Source organism: Mixophyes fleayi, chromosome 1, assembly GCF_038048845.1.
Source record: "Mixophyes fleayi isolate aMixFle1 chromosome 1, aMixFle1.hap1, whole genome shotgun sequence".
In the NCBI taxonomy this organism is placed as follows: Eukaryota; Metazoa; Chordata; class Amphibia; order Anura; family Limnodynastidae; genus Mixophyes; species Mixophyes fleayi.
In genome coordinates, this window is record NC_134402.1 from 463,188,473 (window position 1) to 463,211,109 (window position 22,637).

General features: G+C 43.3%; 1 protein-coding gene across 1 annotated transcript in view; it reads right to left on the reverse strand.

The window, feature by feature from the left end:
- The window catches only part of LOC142110416 (myosin-IIIb-like), a 185,895-nt gene that overhangs the window by 29,465 nt on the left and 133,793 nt on the right, over positions 1-22,637 (reverse strand). Inside the window, exons 19-22 of the mRNA XM_075193765.1 lie at positions 22,142-22,227; positions 21,505-21,552; positions 12,034-12,081; positions 11,866-11,957 (exon numbers count right to left, since the gene is read on the reverse strand). Of these exons, the coding sequence (XP_075049866.1) occupies positions 11,866-11,957; positions 12,034-12,081; positions 21,505-21,552; positions 22,142-22,227 (274 nt within the window). The remainder of the gene's footprint in view (positions 1-11,865; positions 11,958-12,033; positions 12,082-21,504; positions 21,553-22,141; positions 22,228-22,637) is intronic.

The window sequence follows — 22,637 nt, forward strand, 5'->3', positions numbered from 1 at the left end:
CGTCTAGTACCACCTGTCACGGGCACTAGGAGTTCTGCCCAGGATTCACCAGTTGATAATGCTTACCAGAGGGGCGGGGTTTACACAGCGGTCCTCTGGCAGTAGGGTGAATAGTAGGAACGTATATAACAGCAGATGGAGAGAGAATGCCAATGGAACAGATGAGAGTCAGTGACTTGCAGCTATACTGGTAGGAGAGTCAGCGACTTGCAGCTGTACTGGTAGGAGAGTAGAGTGGACGTGAACAGGTGAAGGAAGGTAACGGGAGAGTCAGTGGTCTGAGGATAGCAAGTTGTACCACTGCTGTGAAAGGAAGACTTGTCCAGGGGTAGGTAGCGGGAGAGTCAGTGGTCTGCGTATAGCAAGTTGTACCACTGCTGTGAAGGGAAGACTTGTCCAGGTGCAGGTAGGTAGCGGGAGAGTCAGTGGTCTTAGCCTTAGTCTATGGGGAGACGTATGTGGGAGGTAGACGTGTGTGATTTCTTCACAAAGTGGGATTTTCTCACAAAGTGAACGAAAATGCACAGTTAGACAACACAGTTGGACAAACATTGGACAGCATTTGACTGGATTTTACTTCCAGCAATAAGCTACATCTGCCACAGCCTATTTCTGCATTGCGTGTTTTTCCATATGGAACACTGCAAAGTGGTAATTCTTTAAAATCCCCTAACTTTTTGGCTTGAACTCCTTTTATCACAATGTGGAACAAATTGCTTTTTTTGGTCTCTTTTCATGGCATGATCTTTAAAACTGTGTCATCTTTCACCCCTCCACCAACACAAACATTTGTCCACATTACACCTGCATTACTCCACTCACCTCTAGTTAACACCCATGAACTGTTGTCCTATTATATTGTCTCTAACAAGTACAACCTCCACCTGTCGCCTGAAAATAAAAAGTCACACATCTTACAATCCCCTTACCTATCTTTCTCTCACTCTGCTTCTATTAGCTGGTGATATATCACCTAATCCAGGTCCCCCACACTCCTCACACACACATACATCAGAGCACTACCGTTCTATAGCAAACCTCAAACACATCACCTGTCTCCCCTCTCTTCCAAGGTCCTTTAAATGTGCCCTTTGGAATGCACGCTCTGTTTGTAACAAACTTACCTCCATTCATGATCTCTTCCACTCAAAAAACTTCAACCTTCTGGCTATAACAGAAACATGACTCATACAATCAGACATTGCCTCACCTGCAGCACTTTCACATGGTGGCCTCCATCTCACCCACACCCCGAGACCTGAAGGCAGACAAGGAGGTGGGGTTGGACTACTTCTCACCCCACAGTGCACATTCACAGTTCTACCAAATGTCCCATCACTCACGTTCACATCTTTTGAAGTACATGCTATTCGCATTTTTAATCCACTCTCTCTACATGGAGCACACCAACAATTTATTGAGGATTTCTCTGCATGGCTCCCTCACTTCTTATCTTCAGACATCCCCACCCTCATCCTGGGTGATTTCAACATCCCCATTGATAACCCACCTTCCAAAGCTGCTTCCAAATTACTCTCTCTAACCTCCTCACTTGACCTCTCCCAGTGGATTAAATCATCTACTCATCAGGATGGCCACTGCCTTGATCTTGTTTTCTCTACACTATGCTCAGTTTCTAATTTTCTTAACACACCCTTCCCCCCTCTCGGATCATCACCTTATCAGCTACTCACTCACCCCCACTGCTCTAACCTCTCTACTGTCTAACTCTACCAAGCCTCCTCATACCTGCAGAAATCTGAATTCTATTAATCTTCAACAATTTTCCATCTCTCTCCAACACCTTCTCTCCGCTATCTCTACATTCTCATCCCCTGAGATGGCAGTACCTCATTTTCACCAAACCTTAGAAACGGCCCTTGATCAAGTGGCTCCAGCGACACTACATACTACACGTCGACTTCGATGTCAACCGTGGCACACTAAAGCAACACGAAATCTTCAAAAACTGTCCCGTAAAGCAGAACGTCACTGGCGTAAATCTCGCACCTCTAATGACTTCTTCACATATACTTCTGTCTACCACTCCTATCGAAATGCTCTGGACACGGCAAAACAAACATACTTCCAATCTCTTATCTATGCTCAGGCTTCTAACCCCAAACGCCTTTTCAATACATTTAAATATCTTCTCAATCCTCCCACCCCGAACCTGCGTCTCTCATCCACCCTCATTACATCCTCCCATTCCCGGTTACAGGACTTTTTTCGGGCTGCACCCACTCTATGGAATTCTCTCCCTCGCACAGTAAGACTCTCCTCTGGTCTACAAACTTTCAAGCGTTCTCTGAAAACCTACCTCTTCAGACAAGCTTGTAATATTCCTCTGCCACCCTCTTAACCTCGCTACCTTTAGCCTGTTACACAGTTTCACGCGGGACGGCTGCCCCCTGACCAACATTGTTGTGTGACGGGTTCATTTAGCTTATGAGTCACTTTTACCTTTGCAGTCTGGCTGGGCCAAAATGCAAAATGTAGACTTAACCTCATGTGTCAATCTCTTTGTCTGTTTTACCCAGTTTGTTTATTAGTTTATTATGTTTGTCCCCAATTGTAAAGCGCTACGGAATATGTTGGCGCTATATAAATAAATGATGATGATGATGGTCTGCGTATAGCAAGTTGTACCACTGCTGTGATGAGGTGAGGACTTGTCCAGGTGCGGATAAGTGGAGGAGAGATAAGAGTCTATAACTGTATAAATACAATTGGAGAGCAGAGGAGCTAGTCCCAAACAGATATGCAGCGTCACAGCTAATAGTCTATAGCGGGTATGTATACCGCTGCTGAGTAGAGAGGCTTGTCCAAAGCGGATATGCAGGATAACAAATGATAGTTAATAACAAGTATGCATATCGCTGCTGAGTAGAGAAGCTTGTCCAACGAGGATATGCAGGCACAGCAGGAGAGCTGAGAGACTGTAGTGGGTATGGGAACCGCAGGAGAGCAGAGCAGGTAATCCAGCAGACAGCTGAAGACACGAGCAGGACACAGGAGTCAGTAGCGGGTATGGGAACCGCCAATGAGCAGAGCAGGTAATCCAGCAGGAAACTAAAGATACGAGCAGGACACAGGAGACACCTTCAGAGACTCACAGGGAATGAGACTCAAGATCAGGCAACGATACCATGGCCACAGGTGAATTAAATAGGGAAAGGTGATTGATCCACCAATTAGGTTAAAAGCAAGGTCATAAGAGTTCATGGATGCTGCGCATGCGCAGTCCATCAAGATGGCTGACGGCCGTGGCTCAGGACAGGCGCCGGCAGGAAGGATAGAGAACCACGCACCAGCGCAGAGGCACTCACGGTCCGGTGAGTGACACCACCGCTCTGCCCGCTAGCCAGAAGCTCTGGCCCCTGTGATAGGCCAGGAAGGAACCACCCACAGCAACCCTGATTTACAGGAAGAGGTCAGGGGTACCAGCCTGGGTGACCAGTGAGTGGGTACACTAGCAGCGAGTTTGTCACGGTTTGGTACACTGGACTCTTGGACCTGCCCAACTTGGCGCTACTCCCAGCAGGGTGCGGAGGTTAATGGACGGATGGTATTCACCAGTGATCACCACAAGGTGATTTGAGCTTAGCGGCGTCCATCTGCAGGTCGCGGTCCCTACCAGGAGTGTCAGGCGAGATCCCAGGGGAGTAGGTGTAAGAGGTATGCAGACACACTGGAGATAATTGGGATGTAAGCTCTACAACCAAGTAGCGGAGTGAAGACAGATGCAGGATGAACAATTCAAGTAGCGGTTTAATGATGACTAGAGGTTTGAACAGAACAGTCTGTAGTATATTGACACAAGGAGAGTAATTGCAGCATGTACAGTTCCACTAGCAGAGTAACAGGAGTAAATACAGCTGAGCAGTATAATGACATAATCAGAGTAGTAGTGGCATGAATAGTCCAGCAGCAGAACGGTAGTGACAAGTACAGCTTAGGTATTTGGGACCACAGTATGGCAGCACGCTAAGAGAGGTGTAGTTAACAGCCCAGCCAGCAGAGTAATAACGATAAGTGCAGCCTGATTGGAATAGCCCGTAATACAGTAACACAACAGAACCAAATGCAGCATGAACAGTGCAGCCAACAGAGGTAGATGAAATCAAGCAGCTTGAGAGATACAACCTGTAGTACAGCCGGACCACAGGGACGGATGCAAAGTAGATGATCCAGACAGCACGATAATGGAGATTGGTGTGACTTGAGCAGTATAGCCCTTGGAGCAGCGACACAGCGGAGACAGGTGCAGTTTAGAGCCAGGACGAAGAACCAATAGGAAACTGCAACGGACAGAAAGGTACTAGGTCTGCGCAGAGCCAACACCAGGAGCTGAGGTATGCTTAATGAGGGACAGGTGAGTGTTTTAGTCTTTGGTTGTGGAAGCCGAATGAGCGCCGTGTGACACAGTTACCCAGAAGGATGCGGTTTTGGATACCGCTAAGGAGTTCAGTGGTGGCTGCGGCGGTTAGAGGGCGCATGTAGGAGAAAGAAAGGGGATGGTGGCAAGGCAAGCCCAAGTGGTCCCCAGCTATATAACAGACAGGGTGGCAGAGGTGCTCTATCCTGTCACACAGCCCTATTTACACAGCGTGATACAGAACACAGCACAACTAATAATACCCAATAAATAAGAACACAGTCCTTAATAAGGTTTAAATAACAATGTCCAGTAATGAAGTCTGAAGTAATGAAGGTTTACTTCAAAATAAAAGACAAATAAATAATAACAGCAAGTAAAACATCCATCTCACAAATTGAGAGTATAAGTCTCTTTTGGCGTCAGTCCAAACGCTCTACACTCCATTCTTCACACATGATATGTCCGGGTTACACAAGTTACACAACGAATCACATATTCATCATATTCTAACACACACATTCCAGTTTCTAAGAAAACATAAGATATCGTCTCTTTAAGGAGAGTCCTCCTATTCTCATAGTCCAACAGTGCATCAGTTACACCCTGGTGCTCGATCTCCATTGGTTGATTCCATTACAAATTTAAAGAATAACTTGTCTTGCTACATTTGAGCATTAACATACTGAAAGCTATTTTCATTGCGTCAGCCCTCGCCCATACTGAAATGTCCAGCCAGATCAGATACTTAAAGCAGTCCCTCTGGCTGCTATAGGATTACAACTCAGCACAATAGTTAGAACATACAAGTGGAACGGGCAGGTATTACTCCGGCACCTCCAGGGTCTCTATGAGCCTCTATACCGGATGTTACCAGCGCAAGTGGGTTATACACATCTACGGAACCCACAGGATGACCGTGTTTATGAGATCTAATTAGCTGAAGTTTCTACCATTCATCCGGAGGGTCTTCAATTACCGGTAAGAGACTTTGGAATAGATTTTAGATTTTATTCTGTCCTTGGACGGATAATTATCCACTATGGGAAGGTGTTTACATCTCTATCATGCCTGAAGGAGTTGGTCCTTAGTTGCTTGTTCTCCTCCCTGTGATAATTTGGCAATTTTTGGAGTTCAATACATTTATTGGGATATTTGTCCCGAAACTGAACTTCCGATTCTATTTCAGAGGAGTTAATATTTCACCATCTAAGCAAGTCTCAATATTTGGTTACGGATTGAATCTCTTATGTTTACAAAGCCATTCAAGCCCAGGCTTTTGTGAAATGTTCATTTATATGCATAGGGTTACGAAAGCTCATATTTGAGAAGTTTGTTTTTTTATTTGTTCATTTATTTTAATCCTGTTTGTTTTCTTTTTTGTTTTTTTCATGATATATTGCTTTATAGCACCTTTGCTACTGATTAATGTTACATTGTTTATCTTTGTATCAAGCTGATTGTCTTGAAGAAGAACGTGTTATTTGTGATATAAGCAGTCACACAGGGCTCTTTGTTTTTTTACTTTATTAGGATTACAACTCAGCACAATAGTTAGAACATACTTACCAACTTTTCCTCGTTGGCTTCAGGGAGATCCCGGGGGAGGTGAGTTTGCAGGGGCGGGGCTTGATGAATTGCATCATTTTGGCCCCGCCCCCTACACGATTGTCACAATTTTGGCCAATTACAACAGGGGTTGGGGATAAGATGATGCGATATTTGCGTCATTAAGCGCCGTCCCCCGCCACTTATCTAATGCGGGTGCGAGAACTGGGAGGTTGCCATGCTCTCCCCGGAGGTCTTCCAGAAATACGGGAGTCTCCCAGACATTCCGGGAGAGTAGGCAACTATGCATTAAAGAAAAGCAGCTAATGAATCTCTAGAGACTGAAGTGGCTTTTACATTTCTGTCTCCATTACTGAAGTCATGTTGTCTTACCTGTCAGTCTTTAATTAAGTCTTGGTCTCCATGAAAATGGCCACCTCCATAGGCATCAATACATGGAAATAGGACACAATTTCTGAACTGTGTCATCATGCCACAGATGGCAAAGCCAACCACGTCTTGTACTGGCTCAGCATCAGGGAGAATGCCAGACTCTTCAGGGAGTAAGGGAGATCACCCATATTTCAGGGAGTCTCCCTGACATTCAGGGAGAGTTGGCAAGTATGAGTTAGAACATACAATCTTGATAACAAGTTGCTGGTTAAGCTTCTAGCATATGCAGTGTCATCCTTAATTCTAATAAACTTTGATACATATACATATACATTTATATTGATTTCTAATACAAATTATTATATATTGTATCTAATTTAATAGCTATGCAAAAACACACTTATTATATTGTTAGTTATTAGCTTCAGATATCAAATATCTTCCAACCTTATAATTGCTGTAACAGTCCTATATACACAGCATGATACAGAACATAGCACAAAAATAACAATGTGCAATAAATAAGAAGACAGTTCTATATACACAACGTGATACAAAACACAACATAATAATAAAAATATGTAATAAATAAAAACACAGTCCTATAAACACATTGTGATACAGAACAAAGCACAATGCCACTATGCAATAATTAAGAAAATAGCCCTATATAAACAGCTTGACACAAAACACAGCATAATAACAACAATATGCAATAAATAAGAACACCACCCTATATACACAGCGTGATACAGAACATAGCACAATAATAACAATGTGCAATAAATAAGAACTAGAGATGCTCAGGTTCTGTTCCTCGGAAACCAAACACACCCGAACTTAGGGAATCCGAGTACCGAGCAGAGTCGGCTCGGTAATTTCGCGCTTTTTCGGAATCTAAAATGAGGCAAAACGTCATTGTGCCGTTGTCGGATCTCGGGAGTTTTGTAATCTATAAATACCGCCCCCCACAGCCATCTAGCGCCATTTGAGAGAGAGATACAGAAGAGGTAGCATAGAGTGTAGAGCAGTTAGGCAGGCAAAGTTAGAGAATTGAAAGAGGAGGGTGGTAGCAGTGTTAAAGAAAGAAATCAGTGACATTCAGGAGAGCTCCAGTGTTAAATCTCATTGCAGAAAAATACAAATAATAGTGCTTACAGTGTTGATGTAATTCTGCAGTAAAATTCTACAGTGTTATATAGGTAACACAAAAAGGAGAGCTCCAATGCTAATTGTCATTGCTGAAATACAGATACTAGTCTTTGCAGGCAAATTCAGAAGTGTTATATAGGTAACAGACAAAGAGGAGAGCTCCATGGCTAAGAGTCATTGCTGAAATAGAAATAATAGGGCTGGCTGGCTTAGTCTAAATCTGCAGTTACATTTTACTGTACCATAGCTCATTCAGAAACAGGAGAGGTGGCAGGGTACAGTGCTAAAAAAGAAATTGTAATAAAATGTAAATAAAAAGCTTGTACGTTTTTTTTTGTCTAAAAAGCTCTCTAAAAAAGGTGAAAGTTTACTGTAGAAAAATATAAAATTTCCAAGATACCATTCTACCCAAAATATTACCAGGCATACCAGCATCAGGTAGCTCCCTTCTCTTAGCTAGATTTCAGCACCTGCAATCTACACTGTCATCATATTCACCCTCATCATTGTGTACATCTTCCTCAAACAATACTAATTCATCCACGCTGGATTTTTGGGCAATTCTTTGAGAGCAGAGCAAATGTCAAAATGTTGTGCTGACTCGTCTACATCACCACTGAGTGTCTTGGGAAAGCCAAGTTTTTTCCTAGAACCAGTTGCCAGAGAAACTGAAGGAGGAGATGTCATTACAAGATGTTGATAGCTCTTTGATCCTGGCGAAGCGAATTAAGTACTTGATCTACAATTACAATATAGTTAGCGGATTTGTTTAGTTTCATTTCCTCCTTCAATTTCTTTAGCTGCTTCTCAAAAAGTATAATTAAGGCAATCACTTGACTCAAGCTAACCGTGTCTGCACTCTCTTCACAGGTGACTACTTCGCTGGACTAAAGTATATTCCCCTCAAGTTCTATTCTTCTTGCAGCTGCTGCATTCTCCTACATGCTGTTGCAGAATCCTGAAAATGACCCTAAAGTTTTCGGGACACAGACACCATCTCCTGCATGTCATTGTACTTTTAATTGTAAGTTCTGTACCACCAAGTTGATTGTGTGAGCAAAACAGGAATGTGATGGAATCCCCCCCGCTGTAATGCTCTAACAATATTGGTGGCGTTATGAGAAATGACATATCCTCAGGAGAGTCCAAGCAGAATAAGTCATGTTGAAATGACATCCCTTAGTTTTTCAAACAGGTTGTCAGCGGTATTACCTCTGACCTGCGCCTTGTCTCATGTCTGATAACCAGCTCTCTCTCCTGCCTTCAAGACTTCTCCCGACTTATGGAATTCCCTGCCACGCTCAGTCAGACTTTCCCACAGCCTTAAATCTTTAGATGCTCTTTGAAAACCCATCTCTTTTTTAGAGGTGACCTTATCCTCAATAACACTATTGACACTAATAATAATATATATAATAATAATAATATGTCTCTTAGTGAAGCAGATGATACACAGAGGCTGCCTCTGAAAAATGTAACGTACTTGGGTACATGCTGCTGCTGTTCCTGCTGGTGAAGGCGAATCCCCAACCCAGTGGGCTGTCACAATCATATAATCTTTAGTTTGCCCAGTTCCGCTTGTCCACATATCTGTGGTTAAGTGTACAGTGAGTAGAATGGCATTTTGTAGCCCAATAATTACATTTTTACGAACCTTCTGGTAGAGGTGAGGAACAGCTTTTCTAGTAAAATGGTGTTGTGATGGAATTTGGTAATAGGGACAGAAGACCTCGCGTAACTGTCAAAAACCAGCTGCATTAATAGTGGATATTGGATGCAGATCTAATAACAGCATAGTCCCCATGGCGTCTGTGATCCGCTTTGCGACTGGGTGACAGCTTTCATACATGCTTCCTCTAGCAAAGGATTGTTTAACAGTCAATCGTTGTAAACTACTAGTAGTCTTCATCTGGGTTGAAGATCGACCCCAAGCAGCAGCAGCGGGACTAACGCTCAATAATTCTTCAGAGGAATCATGGTTAGTGGAGGAGTCATCTAGTCTTAGCAACTTGGATGCAGGACTAACTCCCATCACGTGTGAGGATATTGATGATGAAGGTGTTGGGGGTGTAGATTGTAGGTGCTGGGATCTAGCTGATGCTGGACTGCTTGTTATTATTGTTTTAACATAAGTTTCTGATTTTCCCAACAGCTTTCCATGAACTCGCTTCAAATGGCGTAACATGGATGAGGATCCGAGATGGTTAAGGTCCTTACCTCCACGGACTGTGGCTTTACAATGCTACAAATGGCTACACAACTGTTGTCAGGATTTGCCTAAAAATAATTGCACACATAAGAGGTGGATGTTTGGTCTTATGCCCGGGCATGACAATGGCCTTCTTCTTATCACTGGTAAGAACTGCTGCAGTCTTTGTTTGAAAGTGTATGACAATAATATTGTGACCTGTGAGGTGGTCAAAATTGACTGCAAATGACTTGAAACTAGTGTTATTGAGGTTAATAATAATGTAGGATCAAAAAAAGAACCAAATTATGGGACTTTAGCATATTTTAGCAATTTTTTCAAAATAAATACAGATCCAAAACACACGAGGGTGGTTTTGCCAAAACCAAAACACGAAGCTAATCCAGATCCAAAACCAAAACCACTTCACGGGGGCCAGTGAAAATCTCTAATAAGAACACAGCCCTATATACACAGCGTGATACAGAACACAGCCCTATATACACAGCGTGATACAGAACACAGCCCTATATACACAGCGTGATACAGAACACAGCCCTATATACACAGCGTGATACAGAACACAGCCCTATATACACAGCGTGATACAGAACACAGCCCTATATACACAGCGTGATACAGAACACAGCCCTATATACACAGCGTGATACAGAACACAGCCCTATATACACAGCGTGATACAGAACACAGCCCTATATACACCGCGTGATACAGAACACAGCCCTATATACACAGCGTGATACAGAACACAGCCCTATATACACAGCGTGATACAGAACACAGCCCTATATACACAGCGTGATACAGAACACAGCCCTATATACACCGCGTGATACAGAACACAGCCCTATATACACAGCGTGATACAGAACACAGCCCTATATACACAGCGTGATACAGAACACAGCCCTATATACACAGCGTGATACAGAACACAGCCCTATATACACAGTGTGATACAGAACACAGCCCTATATACACAGCGTGATACAGAACACACCCTATATACACAGCGTGATACAGAACACAGCCCTATATACACAGCGTGATACAGAACACAGCCCTATATACACCGCGTGATACAGAACACAGCCCTATATACACAGTGTGATACAGAACACAGCCCTATATACACCGTGTGATACAGAACACAGCCCTATATACACAGCGTGATACAGAACACAGCCCTATATACACAGCGTGATACAGAACACAGCCCTATATACACAGCGTGATACAGAACACAGCCCTATATACACAGCGTGATACAGAACACAGCCCTATATACACAGCGTGATACAGAACACAGCCCTATATACACAGCGTGATACAGAACACAGCCCTATATACACAGCGTGATACAGAACACAGCCCTATATACACAGCGTGATACAGAACACAGCCCTATATACACAGCGTGATACAGAACACAGCCCTATAAACACAGCGTGATACAGAACACAGCCCTATATACACCGCGTGATACAGAACACAGCCCTATATACACAGCGTGATACAGAACACAGCCCTATATACACAGCGTGATACAGAACACAGCCCTATATACACCGCGTGATACAGAACACAGCCCTATATACACAGCGTGATACAGAACACAGCCCTATATACACAGCGTGATACAGAACACAGCCCTATATACACAGCGTGATACAGAACACAGCCCTATATACACAGTGTGATACAGAACACAGCCCTATATACACAGCGTGATACAGAACACACCCTATATACACAGCGTGATACAGAACACAGCCCTATATACACAGCGTGATACAGAACACAGCCCTATATACACCGCGTGATACAGAACACAGCCCTATATACACAGTGTGATACAGAACACAGCCCTATATACACTGTGTGATACAGAACACAGCCCTATATACACAGCGTGATACAGAACACAGCCCTATATACACAGCGTGATACAGAACACAGCCCTATATACACAGCGTGATACAGAACACAGCCCTATATACACCGCGTGATACAGAACACAGCCCTATATACACAGCGTGATACAAAACACAGCCCTATATACACAGCGTGATACAGAACACAGCCCTATATACACAGCGTGATACAGAACACAGCCCTATATACACAGCGTGATACAGAACACAGCATCATTAAAACAATATAAGAGTAAACGTCTCATACGAACACTTTTGTATCTTGATTGCAGCATTCTGCAGTCTCAGCAGATACTGGATCAGCTCTTCCTGGTGCCAGTATTTGAAAAAAATGCGGGAAGTCCTGTCAGGACAGAGATCAAAGTGTAATAGAGGTCACCCTAACTTCCTATGGTACACTGTATGCCCACAACACTTACCCAAACTGCCAGCTGCTCAGAGGCGCCCTCTGCAGGATGCTGACACAGCTGTGAGAAGAGAAGAAAACAGTTATCAAGCAGCTCCCAAATCTGTGGCCTCATCTGTCGTCTTTACCGGGGACTGGCAGCATTTAGTGGCAAACTACATTCAGGGATCCACAGGGCAATCATATCTGTAAGATCTGTGGAACAGCCCAGTCAAAGGTAAGTCATCATACTCTCTAAGTGGTCTAATACCTGCTGTCATATATATATATGACAGCATACCCCTAATCTCTATAGACATTAGGGGTATGTGAGAGGTGTATATTAGACATTAGGGGTATGTGAGAGGTGTATATTAGACATTAGCGGTATGTGAGAGGTGTATATTAGACATTAGGGGAAGGTGAGAGGTGTATATTAGACATTAGGGGTATGTGAGAGGTGTATATTAGACATTAGGGGTATGTGAGAGATGTATATTAGACATTAGCGGTATGTGAGAGGTGTATATTAGACATTAGGGGAAGGTGAGAGGTGTATATTAGACATTAGGGGTATGTGAGAGGTGTATATTAGACATTAGGGGTATGTGAGAGGTGTATATTAGACATTAGGGGAAGGTGAGAGGTGTATATTAGACATTAGGGGTATGTGAGAGGTGTATATTAGACATTAGGGGTATGTGAGAGGTGTATATTAGACATTAGCGGTATGTGAGAGGTGTATATTAGACATTAGGGGAAGGTGAGAGGTGTATATTAGACATTAGGGGTATGTGAGAGGTGTATATTAGACATTAGGGGTATGTGAGAGGTGTATATTAGACATTAGGGGAAGGTGAGAGGTGTATATTAGACATTAGGGGTATGTGAGAGGTGTATATTAGACACTAGGGGTATGTGAGAGGTGTATATTAGACATTAGGGGTAGGTGAGAGGTGTATATTAGACATTAGGGGTATGTGAGACGTGTATATTAGACATTACGGGTATGTGAGACGTGTATATTAGACATTACGGGTATGTGAGAGGTGTATATTAGACATTAGGGGTATGTGAGGGGTGTATATTAGACATTAGGGGTATGTGAGAGGTGTATAATAGACATTAGGGGTATGTGAGAGGTGTATAATAGACATTAGGGGTATGTGAGAGGTGTATATTAGACATTAGGGGTATGTGAGAGGTGTATATTAGACATTAGGGGTATGTGAGAGGTGTATATTAGACATTAGGGGAAGGTGAGAGGTGTATATTAGACATTAGGGGTATGTGAAAGGTGTATACTAGACACTAGGGGTATGTGAGAGGTGTATATTAGACACTAGGGGTATGTGAGAGGTGTATATTAGACATTAGGGGTATGTGAGAGGTGTATATTAGACATTAGGGGTAGGTGAGAGGTGTATATTAGACATTAGGGGTATGTGAGAGGTGTATATTAGACACTAGGGGTATGTGAGAGGTGTATATTAGACATTAGGGGTATGTGAGATGTGTATATTAAACACTAGGGGTATGTGAGAGGTGTATATTAGACATTAGGGGTATGTGAGAGGTGTATATTAGACAGTAGGGGTATGTGAAAGGTGTATACTAGACACTAGGGGTATGTGAGAGGTGTATATTAGACACTAGGGGTATGTGAGAGGTGTATATTAGACACTAGGGGTATGTGAGAGGTGTATATTAGACATTAGGGGTATGTGAGAGGTGTATATTAGACACTAGGGGTATGTGAGGGGTGTATATTAGACACTAGGGGTATGTGAGAGGTGTATATTAGACACTAGGGGTATGTGAGAGGTGTATATTAGACATTAGGGGTAGGTGAGAGGTGTATATTAGACATTAGGGGTATGTGAGAGGTGTATATTAGACACTAGGGGTATGTGAGAGGTGTATATTAGACATTAGGGGTATGTGAGATGTGTATATTAAACACTAGGGGTATGTGAGAGGTGTATATTAGACATTAGGGGTATGTGAGAGGTGTATATTAGACACTAGGGGTATGTGAGAGGTGTATATTAGACATTAGGGGTATGTGAGAGGTGTATATTAGACATTAGGGGTATGTGAGAGGTGTATATTAGACATTAGGGGTATGTGAGAGGTGTATATTAGACAGTAGGGGTATGTGAAAGGTGTATACTAGACACTAGGGGTATGTGAGAGGTGTATATTAGACACTAGGGGTATGTGAGAGGTGTATATTAGACACTAGGGGTATGTGAGAGGTGTATATTAGACATTAGGGGTATGTGAGAGGTGTATATTAGACACTAGGGGTATGTGAGGAGTGTATATTAGACACTAGGGGTATGTGAGAGGTGTATATTAGACACTAGGGGTATGTGAGAGGTGTATATTAGACATTAGGGGTAGGTGAGAGGTGTATATTAGACACTAGGGGTATGTGAGAGGTGTATATTAGACACTAGGGGTATGTGAGAGGTGTATATTAGACACTAGGGGTATGTAAGAGGTGTATATTAGACATTAGGGGTATGTGAGAGGTGTATATTAGACATTAGGGGTATGTGAGAGGTGTATATTAGACATTAGGGGTATGTGAGAGGTGTATATTAGACACTAGGGGTATGTGAGAGGTGTATATTAGACACTAGGGGTATGTGAGAGGTGTATATTAGACACTAGGGGTATGTGAGAGGTGTATATTAGACATTAGGGGTATGTGAGAGGTGTATATTAGACATTAGGGGTATGTGAGAGGTGTATATTAGACATTAGGGGTATGTGAGAGGTGTATATTAGACATTAGGGGTATGTGAGAGGTGTATATTAGACATTACGGGTATGTGAGAGGTGTATATTAGACATTACGGGTATGTGAGAGGTGTATATTAGACATTAGGGGTAGGTGAGAGGTGTATATTAGACATTAGGGGTATGTGAGGGGTGTATATTAGACATTAGGGGTATGTGAGAGGTGTATATTAGACATTAGGGGTATGTGAGGGGTGTATATTAGACATTAGGGGTATGTGAGGGGTGTATATTAGACATTAGGGGTATGTGAGAGGTGTATATTAGACAATTAGAAGCATTTTTATGAACAACGTGTTTTGCACTTGTAGGAAAGTTCTTCTGTTTGAGTGTTTGATGGGCACCAGAGTTTGGTTATCTACAGCCACATATATCGTTAATTGGTCAGATGGAAATGTAGACAATAAGTAGGAATCCATTTTTTTCAGGACAATAATAATTTTTCATCAGAAAATACCTTATAATGATTGTTATTGTGTTCACTCTCACCACAATCGCTACACACTCACCTCTCCCATCCCACCATCACTATAGTACACACTGACATAGTCACATCACTATGGTACACACTGACATACAGTCACATCACTACGGTACACACTGACATACAGTCACATCACTATAGTACACACTGACATACAGTCACATCACTATAGTACACACTGACATACAGTCACATCACTATAGTACACACTGACATACAGTCACATCCCTATAGTACACACTGACATACAGTCACATCCCTATAGTACACACTGACACACAGTCACATCACTATAGTACACACTGACACACAGTCACATCACTATAGTACACACTGACATACAGTCACATTATTATAGTACACACTGACATACAGTCACATCACTATAGTACACACTGACATACAGTCACATCACTATAGTACACACTGACATACAGTCACATCACTATAGTACACACTGACATACAGTCACATCCCTATAGTACACACTGACATACAGTCACATCCCTATAGTACACACTGACATACAGTCACATCCCTATAGTACACACTGACATACAGTCACATCACTATAGTACACACTTACACAGTCACATCACTATAGTACACACTGACATACAGTCACATTATTATAGTACACACTGACATACAGTCACATCACTATAGTACACACTGACATACAGTCACATCACTATAGTACACACTGACACACAGTCACATCACTATGGTACACACTGACATACAGTCACATCACTATAGTACACACTGACATACAGTCACATCACTATAGTACACACTGACATACAGTTACATCCCTATAGTACACACTGACACACAGTCACATCACTATGGTACACAATGACATACAGTCACATCACTATAGTTCACACTGACATACAGTCACATCCCTATAGTACACACTGACATACAGTCACATCCCTATAGTACACACTGACATACAGTTACAGCACTATAGTACACACTGACATACAGTCACATCACTATAGTACACACTGACATACAGTCACATCACTATAGTACACACTGACATACAGTCACATCCCTATAGTACACACTGACATACAGTCACATCACTATAGTACACACTGACATACAGTCACATCACTATGGTACACACTGACATACAGTCACATCACTATAGTACACACTGACATACAGTCACATCACTATAGTACACACTGACATACAGTTACATCCCTATAGTACACACTGACACACAGTCACATCACTATGGTAAACAATGACATACAGTTACATCACTATAGTACACACTGACATACAGTCACATCACTATAGTACACACTGACATACAGTCACATCACTATAGTACACACTGACATACAGTTACATCCCTATAGTACACACTGACACACAGTCACATCACTATGGTACACAATGACATACAGTTACATCACTATAGTACACACTGACACACAGTCACATCACCATGGTATTATCGTTATTATTATTGTTTATTTGTTAGGCGCCACAAGGTTTCCGCAGCGCCGTACACAGTACAAACAGTAGACTATACAGGGTAAAACAATACAGAACAATAAACACAAAGAACCAGAACTTCAGAAACTCCAGGCAGCCAAATACTGTAAAGACGGAGTGGAAGAACAGGTCTGGAGACAGGAGGGGAGAGGGGCCCTGCTCATACGAGCTCACATCCTAAGGGAGGGTAGACAAAATCAGGCACAAGAGGGAGCCAGTGAAGCAACGGGGAGAGAAAAAGGAGCCAGTGAGAACCAGAAGAGGTGAGAGGTTAAGTGGATGGTTGGTAGGCCTTAAGGAACAGGTGAGTTTTAAGAGCCCGCTTGAAGGAGCACAGATTGGGTGATAGACGGATGGAGCGAGGGAGGTCGTTCCAGTGAAGGGGGGCAGCTCGGGAGAAGTCTTGGATTCTGGAGTGGGAAGAGGTGATAAGAGTGGAGGAGAGGCGGCGATCATTGGCTGAGCGCAGGGAGCGGGCGGGAGTGTGAATGGAGAGGAGGTTAGAGATATAAGGGGCAGTAGACTGGGAGAGAGCCTTGTAAGTGGTGGTGAGGAGTTTGAAAAGGATTCTGTAGGGGAAGGGGAGCCAGTGTAAGGCAAGACAGAGAGGGGAGGCAGAGGAGGAGCGGCGTGTGAGGAAGATGAGTCTCGCAGCCGCATTAAGTATAGACCGGAGGGGTGCGAGGTGGGAGCAGGGGAGGCCAGTGAGGAGGAGGTTGCAGTAGTCGAGGCGGGAGATGATGAGAGCATGGATGACAGTTTTATTGGCATCTTGAGAGAGGAAGGGACGGATGCGGGCAATGTTACGGAGTTGGAAGCAACAGGCTTGGGCAAGGGATTGAATGTGGGGGGCAAAAGAGAGAGAGGAGTCAAGAGTGACTCCTAGGCAGCGGAGTTGGGTGACAGAGGAGATAGTGGAGTTGTTAACAGTTATAGAGAGGTCATGGTGGGAAGGGCGTCTGGGTGGGGGAAAGACAATGAGTTCAGTTTTGGAGATGTTAATTTTAAGAAAGCGTGAAGACATCCAGGAAGAGATGGCTGAGAGGCAGTCAGTTACACGAGAGAGGAGGGAGGAGGAAAGATCAGGGGAAGAGAAGTAGAGTTGAATATCGTCAGCATATAAGTGATACTGAAGACCGAACGAAGAGATGAGAGCTCCAAGGGAGGAAGTATAGAGCGAAAAGAGTAAAGGGCCAAGAACAGAGCCCTGAGGGACTCCAACAGGGAGAGGGGAGGGGGTGGAGGAAGAAGCAGACGTGGATACAGAGAAGGAGCGGTTAGCAAGGTATGAGGTGAACCAGGCATGAACAGAGCCAGAGAGGCCGAGAGAGAGAAGAGTTTGCAGCAGGAGGGGGTGGTCCACGGTGTCGAAGGCCGCGGAGAGGTCGAGGAGGATGAGTATGGAGTAGTGACCCTTGGATTTGGCTGATAGGAGATCATTAGTAACTTTAGCCAAGGCAGTTTCAGTGGAGTGGAGGGGGCGGTAGCCGGATTGGAGAGGGTCAAGGAGGGAGTTGTCAGAGAGGTGTCTGGTGAGGCGGCTGCAGACAATCCGCTCAAGTAATTTGGAGGCATAAGGGAGAAGAGAGATAGGGTGGTAGTTAGGAAGAGAGGTGGGGTCAAGATTGGGTTTCTTGAGGATAGGCGAGATAAGAGCGTGTTTAAATGAGGATGGGACAACGCCAGAGGAGAGTGATAGGTTGAAGAGGTGAGCGAGGTAAGAGCAGGCAGTCGGAGAGAGAGAGCGAAGGAGGTGGGAGGGGATGGGATCGAGAGGACAGGTAGAGGGTGGAGAGGAAAGAATAAGGGAGCGAACTTCTTCACCAGAAGTGGGGATGAAGGATGACCACAGCTGGTTAATGGCGGGAGGTGACGTGGTGAGGGGGGCGGGAGGGCAGTGGGAGGAGGAGATGTTCCGTCTGATGGCTTCAATTTTGGAAGAGAAAAAGGAGGCAAAGTCAGAGGCAGAGAGGGAGGGTGGGACAGTGGGAGGGGGGGGAGAGGAGTGAGTTGAATGTGGCAAAGAGGCGGCGGGGATTGGAGGACTGAGAAGAGATAAGGGACTTAAAGAAGGATTGTTTAACGAGGGACAGGGCAGAGCAGAAAGAGGAGAGGATGAATTTGAAGTGAAGGAAGTCCGCCAGGGAACGAGATTTCCGCCAGAAGCGTTCGGCTATGCGAGAGCACTTTTGGAGGGAGCGGGTGAGTTTGGAGTGCCAGGGTTGGGGAATAAGGCGACGCCGGCGAATAGAAGAGGCAAACACAGTGGTACACACTGACATACAGTCACATCACTATAGTACACACTGACATACAGTCACATCACTATAGTACACACTGACATACAGTCACATCACTATAGTACACACTGACATACAGTCACATCACTATAGTACACACTGACATACAGTCACATCACTATAGTACACACTGACATACAGTCTCATCACTATAGTACACACTGACATACAGTCACATCACTATAGTACACACTGACATACAGTCACATCACTATAGTACACACTGACATACAGTCACATCCCTATAGTACACACTGACATACAGTCACATCCCTATAGTACACACTGACATACGGTCACATCACTATGGTACACACTGACATACCGTCACATCACTATGGTACACACTGACATACAGTCACATCACTATGGTACACACTGACATACAGTCACATCACTATGGTACACACTGACATACAGTCACATCACTATGGTACACACTGACATACAGTCACATCACTATGGTACACACTGACATACAGTCACATCACTATAGTACACACTGACATACAGTCACATCACTATAGTACACACTGACATACAGTCACATCCCTATAGTACACACTGACATACAGTCACATCCCTATGGTACACACTGACATACAGTCACATCACTATGGTACACACTGACATACAGTCACATCACTATGGTACACACTGACATACAGTCACATCACTATGGTACACACTGACATACAGTCACATCACTATGGTACACACTGACATACAGTCACATCACTATAGTACACACTGACATACAGTCACATCACTATAGTACACACTGACATACAGTCACATCACTATGGTACACACTGACATACAGTCACATCACTATAGTACACACTGACATACAGTCACATCACTATGGTACACACTGACATACAGTCACATCACTATAGTACACACTGACAAACAGTCACATCACTATGGTACACACTGACATACAGTCACATCACTATAGTACACACTGACATACAGTCACATCACTATGGTACACACTGACATACAGTCACATCACTACGGTACACACTGACATACAGTCACATCACTACGGTACACACTGACATACAGTCACATCACTATAGTACACACTGACATACAGTCACATCCCTATAGTACACACTGACAAACAGTCACATCACTATAGTACACACTGACATACAGTCACATCACTATAGTACACACTGACATACAGTCACATCACTATAGTACACACTGACATACAGTCACATCACTATTGCACACACTGACATACGGTCACATCACTATAGTACACACTGACATACAGTCACATCCCTATTGCACACACTGACATACAGTCACATCACTATGGTACACACTGACATACAGTCACATCACTATAGTACACACTGACATACAGTCACATCACTATAGTACACACTGACATACAGTCACATCACTATAGTACACACTGACATACAGTCACATCCCTATAGTACACACTGACATACAGTCACATCACTATAGTACACACTGACATACAGTCACATCACTATAGTACACACTGACATACAGTCACATCACTATAGTACACACTGACATACAGTCACATCCCTATAGTACACACTGACATACAGTCACATCCCTATAGTACACACTGACATACAGTCACATCCCTATAGTACACACTGACATACAGTCACATCACTATAGTACACACTGACATACAGTCACATCACTATAGTACACACTGACATACAGTCACATCACTATGGTACACACTGACATACAGTCACATCACTATAGTACACACTGACATACAGTCACATCACTATAGTACACACTGACATACAGTCACATCACTATAGTACACACTGACATACAGTCACATCACTATGGTACACACTGACATACAGTCACATCCCTATAGTACACACTGACATACAGTCACATCCCTATAGTACACACTGACATACAGTCACATCACTATAGTACACACTGACATACAGTCACATCACTATGGTACACACTGACATACAGTCACATCACTATAGTACACACTGACATACAGTCACATCACTATAGTACACACTGACATACAGTCACATCACTATAGTACACACTGACATACAGTCACATCACTATAGTACACACTGACATACAGTCACATCACTATAGTACACACTGACATACAGTCACATCACTATAGTACACACTGACATACAGTCACATCACTATAGTACACACTGACATACAGTCACATCACTATAGTACACACTGACATACAGTCACATCCCTATAGTACACACTGACATACAGTCACATCACTATAGTACACACTGACATACAGTCACATCCCTATAGTACACACTGACATACAGTCACATCACTATAGTACACACTGACATACAGTCACATCATGGTATATACCCACCTCTCTTTGCTAACTGTCACATGAGGTGCTAGAAGGATGATTCCGAACCTTAAAATTTTAAAAAAACCAGTCTGAAAAGATGTCCGACAGATATATCGCATCCTCTTATATAACAGTCCTAACAATGTTTTATTGTACAATGTAAAGATTCCCAAAGAAGCTGCGATTCTGACGGCCAAACTTGTGTGGACCTTAAACAAAGTCGTTGATCCTATTAATAAACTGATTGGTTTACTGCAGAAGTAGGTCGATAAATACTGTTTAATGATGATGACGACTGATCATAGTTATCACCAAGTGCACTAACTGCGCTCTGTGGGATCTAGAAATCAAACTACCAGACAGCCGATGTTTCTGTAGAAGTCTGAAGATCAGGCCGCGCCCCACTCTAACCAATCTGTCCATGTATTCAGTCTGTGTTCTGTTATAACTGAAATAACTCATTTATAAGCCTGTGATGAGCAGACCCGTGAGGAAAATGTTCGGATAAATTGCTCGCTTTTTTGTTACTAAAGATAAGACCAGCGCTGCTGTCCATAACATCAGGAGCCTGTCTTCTTTTTATACTGTTAGAAAGCTTGACCAGTATGTTCCCTCTCATTTAATGTAATAAACTGTACTTCAAGTAAACACTCACTGTTCAACAAAGTCCTGGAAAGTTGGTCTCCACGAGAAGCCGTCTCTGCGGATCCGCAAAGTCTCCATTAGACCATTATAACGAAGCTGAAACAAAGAATGATACTATGCAGTCCTATCAGATGTCCTAGTATACAGATTGGGAGAAGTGGTACTATGCAGTCCTATCAGATGTCCTAGTATACAGAACGGGAGAAGTGATACTATGCAGTCCCATCAGATGTCCCAGTATACAGAACGGGAGAAGTGATACTATGCAGTCCCATCAGATATCTCAGTATACAGAACAGGAGAAGTGATACTATGCAGTCCTATCAGATGTCCCAGTATACAGAACAGGAGAAGTGATACTATGCAGTCCTATCAGATATCCCAGTATACAGAACTGGAGAAGTGATACTATGCAGTCCCATCAGATATCCCAGTATACAGAACGGGAGAAGTGATACTATGCAGTCCCATCAGATAACCCAGTATACAGAAGGGAAGAAGTGATA